The sequence below is a fragment of the Dermacentor silvarum genome, chromosome 1, assembly GCF_013339745.2.
Source record: "Dermacentor silvarum isolate Dsil-2018 chromosome 1, BIME_Dsil_1.4, whole genome shotgun sequence".
Taxonomy (NCBI): Eukaryota; Metazoa; Arthropoda; class Arachnida; order Ixodida; family Ixodidae; genus Dermacentor; species Dermacentor silvarum.
In genome coordinates, this window is record NC_051154.1 from 225012247 (window position 1) to 225032626 (window position 20380).

General features: G+C 43.8%; 1 protein-coding gene across 4 annotated transcripts in view; it reads right to left on the reverse strand.

Annotated features, from left to right (window-relative positions):
- Nucleotides 1-1011: 1011 nt before the first annotated feature.
- Nucleotides 1012-20380, reverse strand: part of LOC119436844 (FAD-dependent oxidoreductase domain-containing protein 1) — a 65732-nt gene continuing 46363 nt past the window's right edge. For all 4 annotated transcript variants that reach the window (XM_049660030.1, XM_049660032.1, XM_049660031.1 and 1 more), the window contains 4 exons: nt 16932-17077; nt 12011-12146; nt 5824-5928; nt 1012-1420 (listed from right to left, as the gene is read on the reverse strand). In XM_049660030.1, coding sequence (XP_049515987.1) covers nt 1166-1420; nt 5824-5928; nt 12011-12146; nt 16932-17077 — 642 coding nt within the window. In that variant the 3' untranslated portion in view covers nt 1012-1165. The remainder of the gene's footprint in view (nt 1421-5823; nt 5929-12010; nt 12147-16931; nt 17078-20380) is intronic.

Below are 20380 nucleotides of genomic sequence, written 5' to 3' on the forward strand. Positions count from 1 at the left end.
GAAATACTTTGCCGCAAAAAGTACTTCAATGTGTTCAGCAGAAGCGGAGTTATTGGCAATCAAACACAGCCTCCGCTGTGCCCCCATTCCTTCTTAAATGCCTTGCACTGCGAAGGCTACGGTGGAGTGGGCCGTGGTCACAACGCTCCGCCTTCTCAATGTCACCGTGGTGTGCAGTTCACATTTCATTGTGGATGTTAACGTAGACGCCACGACTTCAGATTTTGGTACCTACGACGCACTAAATGTTACCCAACGCAGTTGTCCTCAGCGAGCGGCAGTGCGCTTAGTCAGTGGACTCGTGGCAGCCGTGGTATCTACGCTACGTAGCCGACCGCAGCTACCAATAGAAGCCGCATATTGGAATGAGTTTTATTACGAAATAAAGTGCGCGGAAAAGAGTGACGATCATGGCTTCTGTTGAAAAGAGAGCGTTTGAGAGAAAGGTGACTTTGTTCTACGCACCGCGTACGTCAGCAAAACTTGGCTGAGATATTCACAGCAGCGTACGCTACCCACGGACTGTTATTTCACCAAGCCCGAGGGGTGGTTCAGGGCCCCTTTAAAGTCTGATTTACCAATATCTAAAGAATAGTTCAGTTGTACTACCTCAAAAACCTGTAGGTGTCAATGTGATGTGCTAGGATGGCTGCTCCCACCATACATGTGCATATTGACAACACAAATGAAAACTTTTGCACTTTCTTTTTTTAAGGTATTTTCTAAGCTTTGTAAAAAATTTGAAGCTTGACATTTCGCTTTATCTGCAGCACCCCAAAAATATAAAAGGAGTGGGGTGGACAATCTGACTATACTACTACTGCTGCAGGCACGTCCTTTGTTTTGTTTTTAAAATGGGTGTATAGCACTTCAGTACCATAACCTAACACATTACACCCAGACTTTGAGATCAAGAACATTTTATACGTCTACTACTGACATATGTGAACATGATGTGCTAGGATGGTTCTTTATTTTTTGAGCTTCTGCTTTGTGAAGGTTAATGCATGCTTTTTCAAGGCATTCACATTTGTCTGCAGCAATACATAAATATAAAACGTGATGGGTGACTATAGTCCCATAGCAGGTAAATCTTTCATTTGGAATTTCTTTAATTCATTTGGAACACATTACACTGTGCCCTTGAAACAGCCTAGCAGTCACACTACACAATAATAGCCTCTTTGATCGGCTCTTGATGTATGAATCTCTCCAAGCCGAAACGTTTTAAGTCAATGCTGACATATTTTCCATCAAGTATGAGCTCCATAACAGCCCTACCAACCCCAGGTGCCATCTGGATGCCATGTCCACTGAATCCAGTTGCAAAGAAAACATTGTTATAACAAGGATGCCGTCCCACGCAACCATTTTGGTCTAATGTGTTGTAGTCATAGAATCCAGCCCAGGCACTTTTCACCTGTAATACAAACAAAGATAAGCAAACAGCTGTGCATGATGTGTGTTTAATCCCATGGGAGCTAATTTCTAAAGTGTGCTAAGCCACAGGTAGCAACAATTACACAATAATGCAGCACAAGACATGAAGTGAAATGCCTTTTAAGGATGTTGTAGGAGTTGATAAAATGAATATGCAAAAGTGATGATCTACCGACCAACTCTGATCAGTAAAGCACACTTTAATGTTATTGACATAAAAGCAAAACACCTTTTATCCCCCTTCGAAATATGTTATACAGCATACCCCAGCTAACATTCACCAAGTTTAAGAACAAAGCCTTCCACATGGCAGAAACCAACTGTACCATACATGTGTATGTCGACAACACAAATGAAAATGCTGCAGCGGACAAAGATGTTTTGTGCATCGCAAGGTTGTTGCTGAAAGGCAGCGGTGTCTACATCAAGAGCCTACTACTATTGCAGTAAATAAATCTTGAGCTAGACTGTTTAAGTCTGGTTCCCCCCCCTCCTTTTATGTCACTTGTTTTATCGACCTACTTTATAGACAGTATATGCTCATTGTAATTGTAACATCAGTTTATGGCAAAATATCTTTTGCAACACCTATCTTTTCCCACATTTAAAGAAAGGCCTATATCTGCATCATAAAACACAATGTGGCTCCCTGCGTATTCACCTCAGCAGTGTTGCCATGACACATATAGTATTACGAATGAACCTCTGCCTGCAAAATGAACAAGTGGGCCCATATATGTGGCATGCTGCCTTTCCTGGTGGTGGCCACTGCATTTGTGCTGCTGCATGGGTTTGCATGATGCTGCCAATCAAAGAGCATGTGCCCCAGCTGCCGATAGCGTGGCTTTTGCACAGTGCTTATCACTAACCATTGTGTGGTGCAAATCACATGCAGAGATAATCGCTCCAACACAACCTTTCAGTGCAGAGTTGTCGGTGCAAGGTGCGTGGACAAGCTGCACACAGTTCCACTGCTAAAAGCTCTGCTTGATGATAATGAAGGTACGGTCTTCAGCAGTCGTAAAAGAAATAATTGGGAAAAGGCGCAATTTCCAATATACTGCTACATCGTCTCTGCATGCCAAATAATCTGTATCATACAACAATGTCAGAGTGTGTGTGTGTGCATGCGTGCACTCCTTCTTGCTGCTAACACAGCAGATAAGATAGGCTACCATAACAATTTTTAATTCCTCATACACCTCAGACAATTGTCTATTGTGGATCTATTAATTAAAAACTAGAGCCACACTACAAGAAGTTGCAAGTTGAGATGCACCTCTGCATGTTACAAGCAAGCTTCATTTGCACAAGTCCAATTAAGAAACAGTGGTCACTAGAGCTGAACCTGGGTATAATAAAACTGCAGGGACCACAAAGAAGTTCAATATGAGCGCAGTACATAAAAACATGGTGTCGGCTCTAATTTAAGCAGCTGTATGGGTTGTGATAATTTCCCAAGCCAGTGACAGGTCATAACCTACCAGTCAACACCTGCAAGAACATTGCGACTGGAAGGTGGGAAATAGGATGACTGGCAATAGAATAGACTTTATAAATAAACAATGCGCACTCATCGCCTGGCAATGCGCGCACCATTGATCAGCAACACACTTGGACTTGCTGTCGTATATAAAGAGTGCTTCTACGAAGACTAAGTAATATTTAAAAATAGCCATTTTCGAAATAAAATTATGGTTCCTTCGGAGACATGCCGTCAGTGGTGGCGACCATGAGGTGACGGGTGATACATGGTAAGTAGTCACTAATTTTTAAAAATCCATGAACTTTTAAACATTTAGTCTCAGCAGGCTCATTGTAATTGGAAAATTAAGGCAAGCTCTCTGTAAAAGTCCTATCAATTTTTGAATCTAGAAAAGTGTGATTATCTGCAGAATTGTGGCATGATGAAATTCACATACCCGCCAAGTTCGAAGAAACTAAATCCAGGAGATCTTCCGACAGGGAGGGAGGGGGGGGGGGGGGGGTTTAGTCGCTTACACCCCTTAGAGGTCTACATCTTCAAGTACTGACAGGAGAACTTCATTACAATTTTTTGCAATCATTTCGTTGTTGCTAATTCTGCCTTCAAAAATACTTAAAAATTTAATTAAATTCTTGGGTCTTACATCCCACAACCATAATCTGATTATGAGGCACGCTGTAGTGGGGAACTCTGGATTAATTTCGACCACCTGGGGTTCTTTAACGTGCACCCAATGCATGGCACATGTGCGTTTTTGCATTTTGCCCCCAAGTAAATGCGGCTGCCGCGGCCGAGATTTGATCCTGCAAACTCGTGCTTAGCAGCGCAATGCCAAAGCTACTAAGCAACCACGGGGGGTGTTAAAAAATTCTTCAGATAATGTTTGATTGTAAGAAATTTAATTTCTTTCACATTTTGCGAGGATGGCGTTTCCCAGCATCTTAGACGAGCGACACATGGAGGAGTGGCACTGCGTCCTCGTATTTTTCCCGATGTTAAATTTCTGCTCGCACTCTGCATTGCTCTGTGGTACCAACGAAATACCCAACATCACTTAGGCTGAGCACTACATTAAAAATACTTGACACTTTTTGCGCTAACGCTCCTTGCTTTAAAAGCCATGACTGACCGTATAGGCCTACGCAATGCCAGAGCAGCTGACGACGAGGAGAACGATGGAGAGTCTAGTGTTCCTAGTTGCGGAACGCGGCATTCGCTCGCTAGCTTAATGAGGCTAGGGCGACTAGGGCACCGAACAACCCCGTCAGCGTAAGGAGTGGCTCTGCGGACGCGATGCTACGCTAGCCACCATAGCTACTATAATGATGCATTTCCAACTGGATTGGATTGGATTCTTTTTGCCAATGTGGCCTGACAAAGCACGGGACGCGTATAGAAACAGGACACAACTGCAATTTCCAGGAGATTTTCCTGTCAACCGTACAACTGGAAGAAATGGTCCAAATCCGGGAGACTTGGCAGGTATGAATTCGGCTATCAGAGCGCGCAAAACCGAAACTGGAAGGCTGCAGCGAGCGCAAAGCCGTGCCCGTCGAGGCGACGTTCTGCTTACATCACCCAGCAGTGGGCAGCTAACACGCTGTGACAGTGAGGAGCACGGAGCCCAAATTGCAGAGTATACTACTTTACCTTATAGTGAATAGCGATTAACCAAAGGCCCCTACTGCATAAGTTGGGCCCTCTTTAGCACAACACTTTTCGCTTGCATTTACTTCCCCAAGTCATCCTCTCTTTTTTTCAATTTTAGAGCTGTCAAGCACCCCTGTCTGTGCTTGTGAAATTCTTTCCTTAGTTGTTTGCTGGATGTGCTTTTTCATCTCGACTCCATAATTTAGCTCCTGCTTCTCGAGCAGTCTCTTGATATGCCACATGCACCCTCACTGACCTCTAGCACAGCCAAAGCTGCTGCAGTCTCTACAGTTCTAAGGGATGCGAACTCCATCTTTGAGCACCTCTTTCAGACCAACACATTGAATGATTAATTTGCAATTTGTGTCTGCATCCTCGAACATTGTTCAAGGAGCTATGGCATACTAAGCCTGTTGCATAGGGGCACTAGTTCTTTGGCAATGACTCTACTGAAGGCTATACGGTAGATTTTTGGCACCGACAGCTTGCCTGCATCAACCAGGGTCTTGTGCTGATTGTAATCCCAGTATTCACCAATTGTAATTCAATTATAATCCATCAACCTGAGTTTCAGTATCAGTTTGCCAGTTAATCCAAGGTCACAGTGATTGAAAATATGCCTCTTGCTTGATTTTTGTTTGTGAAACTTCTATGTCCACACAACTTATGTAGATTCAACAGCATTGCCTGCTAAGTATGAAACGGAGTACAGACAATACAGTCATGCATTGTTTAGCCAAATATATTTCCTGAAACATATCAAGGAATGTACAGTTTTGCTCTAAAGACTGCCTTTCTCTTTGCTTCAAAGCTCTTGAAAGTCTTGCCACTTTTTATCTTTATGGCGGTCCACAAGCCATGATGTCCTTTGGCCAGCTTTCCATAGGCATCATGACTAAATGGTGCCTTCAAATAAAGCTAAAAATGTCCTCAGCAATGCTTTTATGTTGGTTCTGTCTTTTTTTTTTTTTTCTTTCTGCGCAACTGTGCTAAATAAAGACTGTAGGGACAATAAAAAGGAGGACAAGGCAGAGAAAAATACTAGGAAGGTGTAGCCATTTGATCGCCAACACATCTGCTCATCCGAGACATATTCAATTACTTTACTTTTTGTTGGAAAAGATTCATGATGTGATGTCTTTTAACATTAGACATATTTTAAAAGGTGTGTCAAGGCTCCAGTAAAAAAATTGCAATGTATCAGCTACACGTAATAACACTCGCACATATTATAGATGAAGTTTCACCTTCAGGGACTTGAAAGCTGGAATCCTGTGAGCAAGTGTTGGCCAAATTGCCTTATCGAAGAATGAATAATCCACATCAAGATCCCCAACGTCTGGTTCTTCATCCTGGGATGAAAAAGAGTAAGCAAAAGAGCTGAATATAACAGTATTTAATTCCTAGTCTTGTTACAATACACCTTTGACCACGAAGAAAGAAGTATTTCAGGAGGGGAACTTGTCCATCCACGACAGTGCATGTGGGCGGCGCGATAGCGTCACGGTTTGGTGAGGGTGAAATGCAGTTTTTGTCACAGCATGACAGATGACGCGGCAGGCGCATTCTTATATTGCTCACATTACATGCTCATTTATGGGCGTGACGCAAAAAAATTGCAATGTCATCCCATATTTTGTAAATTTTCCTTGGTTTTAATTAATAATGTCAAGAAACAAAAGTGATGGGTATTTTAGCAGCAGTAATAGCTTAGCACTGCTCAAATTACATGCCGTGCTGCCCCTGAAACAAGCTACTTGCAGTATCCCTGTGCAGATGACATCTATCGGCCCCATGAATTAACTCGCTCGCATGTGGTGTGCGTACATGCGTAGGTAACCTTGAGAGGCAAATCTTGGATTAGCTAGGGCACTGTGTGCGCTGACTAGCAAACTGTCATAGTTTTCTCCATGGTATGCAGGCATTTTTTCTCTTGTTCTCGCGGACTTCCACATTGCGCCGGCAGCACCGGTTTCAGACATTGCGCCTGCACTTTTCACCTTGCTACAAAGGCGAGCACTTTCCATCCGTGCCATTTGAAAATGGGGCAGAAATATGTGTAGCCAGTGCTGAACTGCAGCAGTGGCTACACATCCTGCAAGGAAAAGGTAATTACCTTTAAGGTTCCAAGTGAACCGGTACGGTTGCTTGCAAGTGTAGGCTCGTGCAATCCCAAGGAAACATCGAGAGCTAACGTTTCGCAACTATGTTTGCAAGAAGCACTTCTTGGAGAGCGACAGAGAGAAAGCAGTATTAGGACCAACTAGGAGGTGAAGTACTTATAGACAAGTCAAAACAGCCTGTTTTGTTGCCAGACGCCATGCCGTCAATATTTCCAAACTGTCCCAGCTACTTTTCTTCAGTTAGCGAAAATGAAAAGCCTACGTGAGGTACGTGAAGCGTGCTAAGACAGAGACTTTGGTGAGCCAAAATAGGAGCATGCACGCTGCTTGCGAGGCTGAGAAAGATGAGACGAGGCATCTTGCTGCCTCCCACGTTTGTCACAAGTCCGCCGACTGTTGTGCTTGTGCCATGCTTCAAAATGGAGAAAAGTAAGTGCTGGTATCAGAAACAAGTGCATTCATTCATGCATAAAAGCAGCTGGGGCAAATGGTCCCAGATAGCCTTGAACCGGCGAGCTTCTGCGGCGAGCACATCGCATGCGTCCTCCCTTTCTCCACAAGCCGACTCAGTCGACGAAGGGCGCGTCAGCACTGTGCCCTCCGCCGTTACTTTATTGGAATGCCAGAGCTAGTGCTGTTTCACTGCCTCAAAAATTCTTGCTCCATGCCTCTGGCTATATTTCAGTCACACAGTTTCAGCATGAACCAAGTACACCACACTCACCTCCAGCTCATTATGTTAACAGATGCGCACCCTAATTGCACACAAGCTTCTACATGTATCAAGGCAAAAGTATAACAATGAAAGCAAAGCTTTCAAAGTTAGTCACACTAAATACTCTGTCAAGGATCACATGCGTTTTGATACAATGTCCAATTTATATAAAAGTTTTATGAAATTTCACTATAAAAAACACATCTGACAAACAAAATTTTTTTTTCTCCATATGCAAGAGCTTATGTCACCAGGAAAGACATTAGTTGAATGTTACATGAACATTCTTGCATCATGAACTCGCATGTCTATAAGCCAGCATGTACAGGCCCATTCACACCACGGCCTGCAAATAGGCACTCTTCTCCCCCCCCCCCCCTTCCCCTTGCCATGGAAGAGGCACTTGATTTGTCCACACAGAAACGCCAATTTATGGAGCCATTTGAGGAAGTGATCCGACTCAATCAATATAGGCTGTGTGTACAATTTTCATGAATTTTAGTCATTTTTTGCTATTCCCACTACAGTTGTAAAATGTTCCCAAATTGTTCAACATGAGTGGTACAGTACAGTGACTGCACCAGAAAGCTGGTGGTACCAAGATTTATCCCCCCCCCCCCCCCCCCCCGAACTAAGACAAACTTGTTTCTTCAACTGCAAAGCTTTGTTGTCTTTTGTGCGTTTTTTTGAAGAACTCCTGCGTTCCAAATTGTAGTGTCACACCAATTCCTGGTCAAAACCACTTTTCCTTTCATGAAATGTCTTGGAATGTTTTACAGAGGTCATGTATATTGACAGCAAACAATCGTAACATCATGTGTTACAACCCTCACCTGCATTTCCCTGCCTACCAATGGCATGCACATGTCGCCGCAGAAAAAAACAATGTTCTCCCTCACACATGGAAATGTATGGAATGATGTATAGCCGGCCAAATCTTTAGCTAGCTTATGTAAATGCAGTTTTTTTTTTTCTGATTTCCAGTGCATTACAATAGAACGAACTTGCGAAACGGTCGAAGTTAACTAATGCTCACAAAGCTCGTGAAGATAGTATAGTCATTTCTTAGTTTCTTCCTAATTTAAGGTGCTGGCGCACAGCAAGTGGCCGCTCGCGGACGCTAGTAAAGATTTGGGTGGCTGTACACCCGTGAGAAGTATACGGACCACAAGCTCACCGAAAAATTTACTTTCTTCACAGAAATTGACAAGTGCAATGTAAAGTTTGAAATGCCAAGTCTGGACTGCAGTTATTAATTTCAAGTTGCATTCATAGACGAAGAATAAGTTGGCTTTATCGCGGAACCTTTGGTCTGTATACTTTTGCTCAGGGGAGCACAAGATAGATGCATGATGTAAGAACATTTTTCTGCATAGAATGAAATATCACCATTCCTGCTACATGCGCCCGTCCTCCTTGAACCTGTACTTTGAGTGCCAACACTCCAGCAAAATATTTCACATCGGCACAGCCTCTTTCAAAAACAAAAGCACAAAATCTGTGATAGCAGTATACAGAGAAGGCATTGGATTTGGCATCAGTAGTAAAACCTGCAGTTAAATTTCAAATTTGTGCACTAAAGCACAGAATGAGTATTCTTATTACAGCGGCAATAAAAATTGTACCACCACAAAAATCTCAATTGCACATATTTATAAACAGCAAATAAGAGCCCCTGATGACCAATAAGTTTTAACCATGAAAATAAAATTGAGATGCCCAGAGTTTTACAAAACAGCTGTAGCCACTATCCTGATATAGACAATGGCTAGGCAGAGAGGCACCATTGAAATAAGGTGATGAACAATGCAGTTTGAATGAAATATTACTTTGCTGCTACTGTAATGATGCAGCCACTCTGCACACGCACGCACACACACACACACACACACCGCACGCGGTGGAAGAATAGTAGAGGTGGCCAAACGGCGCCGCTCCGGTAATACGCCACGCATGACGCGATGGCTCTCGCGTTGCCGCCGCTTTGGGTAAGGTGGCAGCAGGGGCTTGTTTATTCCTTGTTTATTTCATTGTTTTATTTCTTTATTTTGCTGGATACAGATTGATTCTGAGAACTATACGGTGACTAACTCGTCATTGCCAAATGAATCAAGTTTGAAACTAATATATTTTTCATATGTTCACGATCAAGTACATCTGTTCCTTCTTCATCATTACAATATTAATAAAAAATCCTTTATTAGCATGTACGACTATGCACAAACAGTATTTACTGTCTTCACAAAACTACTGTTGGCTTGATAACCAATATATAATGAAAAACATTGGGTCGAGAAATCGTCAGTTTCCAAGCACGTTACTGAAATATTAAATCACTGGGAGGACCGGCTGATTTAAAAAGCAAAGTTCATCGACGCTGTCTTGAACACCGTGATACTCCTTGTAGAAGCTTCAGCGTGCGCAATCTGTTTGCAATGTGCATCGCAAGTAAAGTACACTGCGCCTGGTTTACAACGGTCACCGCGGTTTAACTTACTGCGTGTTTCACGCTATTTCTGTTCATTGTTGCTCAGAGTGGTCGGACAAGGTCGGCCGCGAGCACGAAGGCGCGGCGGCGGCACTCTGTCTACACAGAACGGAGTCTACTCCCGTCATTTGCAGTCTCCAGCATTTCGTAGGCGCGTGCACCTTTGCACTTGCCATCTGACGCTACTGGCGCCTGAAGGGAGCTGAACAATAATTTAAAAATTGGTGACCGCGCAACAGTGAAATTTAGTTACAGCCAGGCAATCATAAATCAACTACGTCCATAAGGCCAATGTTACCCACAATGACGTGAAAACGAAATACTGTTTTACGCTGTAAACTTGCCGGTAAGAATTTTCACGCTTCCAGAAAAATACACACGCGTCACTTGCGATCGGCCCTCTGTGTCAGTCTTGTCGAGATTACCAGCGCCGATTAGACATTTCTAAGCTCCACAGAGCCTGGTACCCTTATTTTTGTGGGCAAGGCTGGCAGACAACCTCTGCAAGCTATTAAATACATAAACGTTTTAAAGCCAGCACAGCGAAAGCTTGCGATGCGCGTCTTTGAGCCCATAAACTCCCTTACGCCACCTGGCGACTACTGTAGAAACTCGAGCGGTGCGGCGACACGCTTGCGGTGCTGATTTGGCCACCTCTCCTATTCTACCACCGCGCACAAACACATACACACAACATTTAACAAATGCATCTTCCTGCCAAACTCTTGAAATGCAAACACCTTGTTCCAAAAACGAAGTTCTTGTGACAAACCTATTGTGAAAACCTATACAGTTCCTACAGAAAACCTATACGCTCGAGGCACCGGCGAGGGAGCGAGGGGGGAGGGATAGCGGGCAGCGTTGTGCTCTGGCATCGTACTGCGCGGCGGCGCGCGGTCGCGCGGGCCGTATCTTGAAAGCGATCTGCGTGGGGGCAGGGTCTACGCAGTGTAGGTGCGTCGGCGGCTCGTAGCTTTGTGCGTGCTGTGTGTCCTCGGCGCTCAGTTTGTGTTGAAGCGATAGACAACAGCGCGAAGGTCACTTCGCTCGCTTCTGCAGCGGCGCTTAAATTCCTCACGCTAGCGTTTGACAGTGTGTGTCCGCGCTAATCGAGTGTGATGTGTTCATGTTTGCCTGTGGGCGCTGATACCATGCTTGTGAATTAGTTAATAAGCGAATGTTTACAAGTTTATACGCACGATAAAACTACTATTCTTAAGCCCAGACCACACGTACGCTTGCAAACGCGCGCGAGCTCGCGCCCACGCATGCGCAGACGGTGCGACACGGCTCGTACGCGTCGAAACGAGGCGCGATCTCGGTGATCAGCTCCTCTCAGCATGGAGGTAAAAAATACTCCATGCCTCTCAGTTATCGCGCGCCTGAGCTGCCTCGCGTCGACGCGCCTGGCTACGCAGCGACGGCGCGGTACATTCAACTCTCAGTTAAGCAGATTTATACATGCAAGAAAGTGCTTTTTCTTCACTTTTTGTGCTGATCTAACAGCTCCAAAAATATAACAATTACGTTCATAGATATCGAATCATTTTGAAGTACTGTCAACAACGAAATACGAAGTGGCGTCTGCCAAGGAGACAACGAGCGAGGCCAGTGAGCGCGCGCTGTCGTGCGTATTTGTGGATACAAACCGCCATTCCTCGCTAGGCGCGGCAGGCGCAAGGCGCGTAGATGCGAGCTTACGCGCGTTCGAAAGCGTACGTGTGGTCTGGGCTTTACTTTGTATAGCTGTCTACTAGTTTACTATCGCAATCGATACTTCGGCTGTTGGGCGAAACTACGACTTTTTTTGACACGTAAGAATTAAAATGATATTGTATGCAGTTGAACACTACTCCCATTTCTAAAGTTTTCCTGTTTCCCGGCTCTTGTGTTTCTCGGCTCTTACGGTTTTTTTTTACGGTCCCGTGAAAAACGTAACAGTGGTGTTCTACTGTATTGTGAAAAACCTATTGACCTGACTAGTGTAGTGCGCCGATATGCAGCACTTCCACCAATCGTTATTTTGAAATTAAGTAACAAGACAAAAGCCAAAGTAATGCACTGGTTAATAACACAGCACATTTTAAAAATTAAGCTGCACAACTTACAGGAGCAGGTGACTTGCCACAAACAAAGTGGCCCCCAAGGCCCTCTCGACGACAGTACACTCCATCAGATGTTACAACCAGTGGAAAGTTGAGCCCAGGGCCATCTGGGCACTGCACAACGTACACATAGCGCTTCCTGCACCAAAAATACAGAAGCAAATGTTATCCTAGCACTGATTAGATCATTACGTCTTGCTAGACTGTGGACTAGGAACAAACGAATTGCATTCATGGCAGACTTGTACACTTAATAAGAACAAATTTACCGATTACGATTACACTTACCTCAATCAAAAATTTAATTGATTACAGTGACCAATTACTGCCCCATGAAAGTAAATGAGCAATTACTCAAAAAGTAACCGATTACTTTTACATTACTTTCCTCCCAACTTTTACTAAGATTGCACAAATACAATAAATTGAATAAGCTGCCCTGGCTCTTTCAGTGTGTTCTCTGCAGCCCTTCGCATGTTGTTTACCTTTACTAACAATTGCTTTTCAAAATTTTCCTTGGTCATCTTCCTTTGTTTCCTTGTGAAGAGATCAACAGCAACCCTGAAAATTCGCTCAATGTGTGCGCTGGAGGGAAGGGTAATTTCACAACATACGAAGACCTTGCGCACAAGATTGTGGTTACTAAATGCCACACTGCTCGCATCTGCATCCTCTATGAAGCGCAGGAGAAGCTGCTCCCGGTTAAGCCAATGAAAACCTTAAAGTATTATCCATAGAAAAATTCTTGGCATCAATGTCCAATGTGGCCATCGCTACTTAGCCATATCAGCGACGGCTCAATTCAGCGGCCAACATCTGGTGGAGCATTAAGATGAGCAAACAAACACTGAGTGCCCGCGTTTGCCAGTCTGAACATGTGCATCCACAAAGCTGTGGCGTGGCACGACCACGGCATTCTACCTTCATCCTCGCCTAATACAAGTGCTCAAAGCTGTGTCACCTGTTACAGCTTGTATCGCTAATAAGTTTCTGGCTACATGTAACTGGTTACTGAAAAGGTAAATTAGTTACAGTCAGCATGATTGAGTAAAAAACGTAATAACTAATAAATAATTAAATAAAACTGCCAAAAAATATAGTTGATTACAATTAATTAATTACATCTACTTCCTTACGTACAAGTCTGATTCATGGGCACTACAAAACACAGCACATACAGCAAGGCTGGACAAGTCGCAATGGGAGCTACACTTCTCACAGCTAGCATCAAATTTGCCTGAAGGAATTCATAATTCAAGCTGCAGCCCCGATCCAGCCGTTTTGTCGCTGTTCAAATTGTTCATGCAAAATCTATCAAGAAAGAACTTCGGCTGCAGATTCTTAGCCTGAGCCTTTAGCGAAAGCTTGGCATAAACAGATTGAAGCAGCAGCCAGTCTAAGCAGTCTGATTATCCCGAGGTTCTGGTGAGCAGAAATCGAAGACACAGTTGTCAGGACAGACGTGAACATCTTTGCTGCTGATGCAAGCTAGTGCACCGACAATGCTGCTGTCTACATGTGCATTCGAGGAAATGATAAGAGCACCTCAATCTGTCCTGCTGCTCTCAAAGACCTGCATAGTGCCAATGACAACAGTGACTCTAGCTCGAATAGAACTGATGTCTGCTTTGCTATCCAAATGACTGTGGAGTTTCATCACTAATAACTGTGATCTTGGCATCAATATAATCACCCTGTGTCACAGGTTCCACTGTGCTGGATTTGGAATGACTTGTCCACATTGAAACCAGCTGTATGCAACAAATTGCAAGAAATTGCAAGAAATTCCCACCCTCTTGAATATATCATGCTGGCACTTTTGGCCAGCAAAGAGGATTTCAAAGAATCTCACAAGAGGGACCTCGGTCAATCTGCTACTGCAGTGATTGATAGCATGTACCCCATTGGATTATGGACCCACCCTTCAAGGTCACGGCCGGAGCCGTATTTCATAAGGATTATTTTTCTCTGATTCTATACATCTCCTGTGCCAACAAATGGCTGATTGCGGAGATAGCAAGGGTGCAACATCATGAGAGCTAATGATAAAGGGCATAACTAATAGAAAATGAAAAGAATCGTCACAAAATATGATTTCAAGGCTACAACGACATACAGCTTCCAGACATACCAAAGCAAGCAGAGACAGCTGACGTGCATGGAACACAAAGCGTCCAGAAGTATGTCACTGATACATATAACACACTTCAGCAGAATGACCAGGTTTCCGTGAACAACAGCATTGGGTGTCCCCCTATGTGAACAACCTGAGAAGCTGAACACAGCAAACAGACCATTTTCTATGGGCGAGGTTCAGACTGCTGAATGCTATAGTATTCTAAACAAAGAGAACTGCCGCTTTGAAGCCACAGTTGACTGTGTGCACTAAAGAAATCTTTTCTTTTCAACAGATCAGTGAGAGAGTTAAAAGTTCTTTAACAAAAAGGGGATTCTTTGCACAGTCAGAAGAGCACAGACTGCAGCAGATACATATGAAACACGTCACTTCATGCTGTTTAAAAAAATTTGGGGGTCTTACATGCCAAAACCACGATATGATAATGAGGCACGCCGTGATGGGGCACTCCGGATGAATTTTGACCACCTGGAGTTTTTTAATGTGCACCCAATGAATGGTAAACAACCGTTTTTGCATTTTGTCCGCATTGAAATGCGGCCACCATGGCCAGTATTTGATCCTGTGCCCTCAGGCTTAACAGCGCAAGGCTAAAGCCACTATGCCACCACAGCGGGTTCCATGCTGTCGATAGAGGACCTGCAGCTGCGCACACTATTCACCAAGATCACTTCAGAATGCTTCACAGAGTTCAATACACCATAACACAAGTCAAAGGTATCTTTCAGATTCATCACGTACATCAATTTCTAAAGAAGAACAACTACAAATGTAGTAGTTCACCGTCAGCAGTTGAAACCATTTGAGCAAGAAATAGCCCCACATGTGACCAACTTTGAGGGACATCTGTAAGTTAGGGATGGGCAGAGATCAGTAAGCGTACATCACACCATTTATGTTCTCTGTCCTCAAGACCCATCTACCTGGAATACATAGAAAGCATGGCTGCAGAGCTTCTTATGCGCACTGCCAAAATTACGATCCAAACCAAGGACTTTGTCAAACTATTAAAGCAAAGCTTTATATGTCTACGCGAAATGTATAAGCCTAGCCGAAATTGCCTGTGTACATAAAATTATCATCATCAGCACTGGCTCGAGCGTCGTCATCACCTTCCGCGGCTGGCTCGTTGGCGCCCTTCAGTTTGCGCTCATGCTCGGCAAGCGCTCGTGCCAGTGCTCCCACATTCGTCGTCATCGTCTGCTTCCACAGCTGGCTGCATTGCCACTAATCATTCCAGCGTAGAATTTCACTTTTCTATCGTCGTAATGGGGAGGCCGCGTTTACGGGGGTATGAGCCATAGCTTAAGGGGGTATGAGCCATTCATTGTCTTGCTTAACGGACAGATAATTTTGAAGCAATTTCATTTCAGAGAATTGCAAGCGGCAATGGTGGGCGAATGCTGCTAACCACACCGCCGAGCAAGCTCGAGACATGAATGCAAGCGACAACGGCGGACTGCAGATATACCGTCAGTGACGTCATTCTCTCCATCGCAGCCAAACGTGTGTGTAACCTCATGATTGAGGAATACTTTAATGAAGCCTCGGGATTAACCCAGTGATAAACACCAGGGCCGCACGTTTCAGCTTCGCTGGTTAACCATCTTCACGGAGTGGAAGAGCCGACAAATTTTTGTTTTAACAGCAACAACAAACTTTCATCAAAGCGTCCAAAGAAATTAAGCTGTGGGTAATGATGCTCCAGCTACACATTTCTGCTTTTTTCACTATTTCAAGCACTCAACAGAAGTTCATCTGCCAAAATAATACTTAGTGCCAAAGTTGCATGGAAAACTAGTGCACTTTACAAAGACCTCGTTGAGAAAAATGCTCAAAAGATGACTTGTCAGTGAAACAGAGCTGCTTGCCTTCCTAACACAAGTGGAAGCAGTCATAGTAATTTCCACGACCATTGACCTATGCAACAATGCCACAACATTTTTTGCATTGTCTCGTACATGCTTACTTATTGGAAGAGACCTTACAGCACTGCCACTGTTCATTATGCCAAACTACACCTTCAATGAAAGACTCACCCACAGCACTCCTACGAACAAGAGAAGGATGTCTAGAAAAGTTCTGGACACACTGGGTCAAGGAATACCAGAGCGAGCTGCCAAACATCAGCACAAGCAAAGCATGTAAACAGAAATGCAGCTTTGAACATTAGCCAGGATAGAGGATGTAGACAGCTAGCAGAATGGTGAAGTCCGGTCCTGCTTGCTCTGCTTGTGGTGCAGGACAATGGTCAATTGGATCAAGCGCAACCAATTAATCATCAGCACCACCTTAGCTCTTCATTTCACAAGCTGCTACGTGCACCATGGCTCGATTCTAGTAAATCATCTCATAGCCAAAATCTGTCTAGCTCGGTCCTGACCTACCACTAGAGGGAGCACAACCCAGTGGTTCACCTGAAGATAGTTTCACAATTGTGAGCTGTCTGCAAGCACTTTTTTCAAAGCCTACAAACATATATATAAAAAAAAAACATTATTCATATTCTTGAAGCACCTCAAATGTACTTGAACAATGTGAATAATGTTTGCATAGGAACCGCAACAAGTTTTCTTGCCTTACTGAAAAACAACAAAAAAAAGTCCTTACACTGCTTGCGAATTAGATTTTCAATTACCAATACTTTATAACTTTAAAAGAGCCCAAATATGGCTTGCATTGAACAATGCATTAGGCTGACTGAAAAACTTGATCATTTTAAAGCTGCTGTAGAACTCTTAGCAAAAAGAGAGAAAAAAATAGAAGTGGGATACTAAATAGCCCAACCTAGGTTCAACAGGCAGAGGAAACTCCAGAAGTCCCTGTCCAGTACCAACGCGCAACAACTTGGCCATTTCACCAGAGTGTGGGCCTGCAGCCACCACCAAAATGGCAAAGGTTATCTTGCGTGTCACTCCATCTGGTGTCTTCACCTGGGTAACATACAAGGCATCAGAACTAAAGTGATCAGTGCTACTTGTGCATAGTAATTAATCATCACAGCATTACTGTTACAGCATCCCTTATTTCTACATATATATCATACAACCATATATATAATACAGTGGGCCCATTCACAAGATAAAAAGAATTGTAAAGCGCCACCAACGAAGTGTGTGTTGGTATATGCCAGGTTGGGATATGCTTGTGCCCATTTGAGCCAGTGGATTGCCGGCGGCGGCGGAAATCGAACCCAGAGGCGTACCAACTATTTCTCGAGTGGGGGGGGGCAAACCGCAGATCTGACTCTCTCTCCATATATATATATATATATATATATATATATTGAATTACTAGTACAGTAAGTGAAAAAGCCTGGAACTGCATCTGTCAGGTATTTTTATTTGTAATAATAGACCCATTTCTCAATAACACATGGTGAGCCATCGAGACCCGAAAAATTATTTGAATTTGCATTTATTTCTTGTCGCTATAAAATGTGTATGTGATGCAGGGACAAATGGCAGCGAAAAAAAAATGCACATTTGTTGCAGTCAATTTTATTAATTAAACGATTTTACTTGGTGTCTACAGCATAAATGTGTCGCTAGTTAAGGTAATAGTACTGTCGAGGTTATACAGAACGAAGTACAATCAACATAAAGTACTCTCAATATTAAAAAGAAAAAGACGGCAGAGGTATGCGTACTTGGTGAATTACAACCAAATCTTTGGTGAAGCTGTTTTTTTTTTTTAGTTTTTTTTTTTTTTTTAACAGTTGCACTAAATGTTTGTTTCTTGTAATTACATCTCATACTTTGAAAAGTTACCGTATATTAGTGTTCCGTTTTAAACCTTGTCCCCGTGTAATGCTTTGAAGCACTTCTTCCTGGAAACTTATGGCGAATTCCATTGGGAGAACAGGAGCACTCAAAAGCACGCTGAAAGTGCTCGTTCCAGAGGCGACGTGTGGGAGAGCCGTCATCCAGTGGTAGAACAAGAGCAGTTTTGCTGCGCCGAGAGCAGCCGGGAGCAGTCCGGACTGCTCTCGCCTGAAAAGCGCAGTACGGAGGAAGTCACGTGACTTAAACCGTCATATCCTCCTTTCTTTTTATTTTGCTTCAGCCGGCGCTAGGGTCGCCGGCTGAAGCGCGCGCGCGGCGGCAATGGCGGCAGCCAAGCGTAGTTGGTTTTTTGGCACCGCTGTTTTTGACGTCGGTGATACGAGCGAGCTTCGCGGCGATTTAGCGACAGATCCTGGCATTTCTAGTCCGCCTTGCTTCTCGTTGGATGCGCGGGGGACAGCGGGCTTCGCCTTGCTGAACTGCGTGAGACGCTCGACGGTGACAGCAGCGAAAGCTGCTGGAGCGCTCAACTTTAGATTCAAGTTGCAGTTTCAGATGATCTTCGCAGGCCGAAACATTGTGGGATGCGTCGGCGCTGCACAAAAGTATGTAGTACGTGGCTGCAAATGGTGACAGCGTTACGCCTGACAGATTGCAAGACGATCACGCGTGTTTTGCCGCTCTCCTGCAGAGAATAGTGGGACGTCGATTGCTTTAGTCATATGGTACATTTCTCCTCACACGTCCCCCTCCCACCTGCTCTCTGAATGCACGCCGTATTCCAATGGCGGGTCGAGTGTCCCTGCGCGGCGCCCTGCTCCTGTTCTCCCAATGGAATTCGCCATTAAAGAAAACAGTAATTCATCAATACACATCTTACTTCGTCAGAAAATTTCATTATCCCCAGATATAAACAAGATGCCTTGTTTAGCTCACCGAGGACACCGGAGAAGCAACCTATACGCATCCCGTATGGTGCACGGGAACAAATGGGAAAGCAAGGGTTTAGTAATTATCTGCAACACTTGCGTTTAAACCAGGAAAGTGACATTTTCGCAACGCACTGCGCTTGAAATTCTTCCTATTTTCATGAACGAGAAGAAAGGGAACCGAGGGGCCCGATTTTTATTATCATATCATAAGAAGCCAACAAACAATGACACCAAGGACAACATAGGGGAAATTACTTGTACTTAGTAATTGAATTAAAGAAATTATAAATTAATGGAAATGAAAACGGATGAAAAATCAACTGTCCGCAGGTGGGGAACGAACCCACATCTTCGCATTACGCGTGCGATGCTCTCACCATTGAGCTACCGTGGAACAGTTTTTCCATCCGCTTTCTGGGGTACGTATGTTTTACAACTATATAGAACTAACCCTGGGTGTGTTAGCCAATTCAATTACTAAGATCAAGTAATTTCCCCTATGTTGTCCTTGGTGTCATTGTTTGTTGGCTTCCTATTTTCATGGAAATTCAAGTCCATATCTCATGCAATTGTTTGAGGAGTCGGGGAAAGCGGCGGTATGACACCCTGGAACACTTCAATATGTAACTTCCTACAAAGGCTTGCAATGAACCTACATAGAAAAAAGCATTTATCGCTCGTCACTCAGGATATTTTTTCGTACTTCGAATAAATATTAACACCGTGTCCCGCATAGTTTACTGAGGATACCGGGATCAAAAACTAAACGCCGTGTATAAAACATAAACTGCATGGGGAAAGCGAGTATTCAGTAGCGGTTTTTCGAGTACGTAAGCAACCACCGCAGTTCAAATTTTTGATACACGTCACAATAAGGTGGTCTTAATTTCTTCAAAATATAAAATATCCGCTGTTCTTGCTCCTGCCGGGAAACAAGTAGTGGGGTAGCCCTTATTCAGAAACCGCCTGAAAATGAAATTGATAAAAGCAGAAGTGATACAGGCCTTTAGAAAAAAATCAGTTAAGTGCTCTATTGGCACTGAAATGGCTCTGCACGTTCAACCGAGGTCATCACAAACATACCACCTCGCAGACCCTCATGTAATGTCCCGTTCTGGGACCTTTGAAGTATCATGAATAAATGAACTTGCATATAAAACGCTAATCCGTTCTAAATTAGAATATGCCAGTGCTATCTATGACAACCACCAGGTTAATATGATTAATTCCCTTGAATGATTCATTCTCTCTGACTACTCCTATAATACAAGTGTCTCAGCCTTAAAATCCCGGTTGTGTCTTCCCTCGCTCACCTGCCACCGCAAAAGTGCTCGTCTTTTTTTTATTTTTTAGGTTCTTTCATTCGCTGCCCACGGGTAACCAAATCATCATTACAGCGCATCGTTTCTCCCGCCATACGCATCACAATGCTGTGTATCTAAGTATATTTATACTTCAACGCTACGTAGACTATTTCTGGACGGACATTCAATGGCTCCAGCATTTGATAATCCAACCA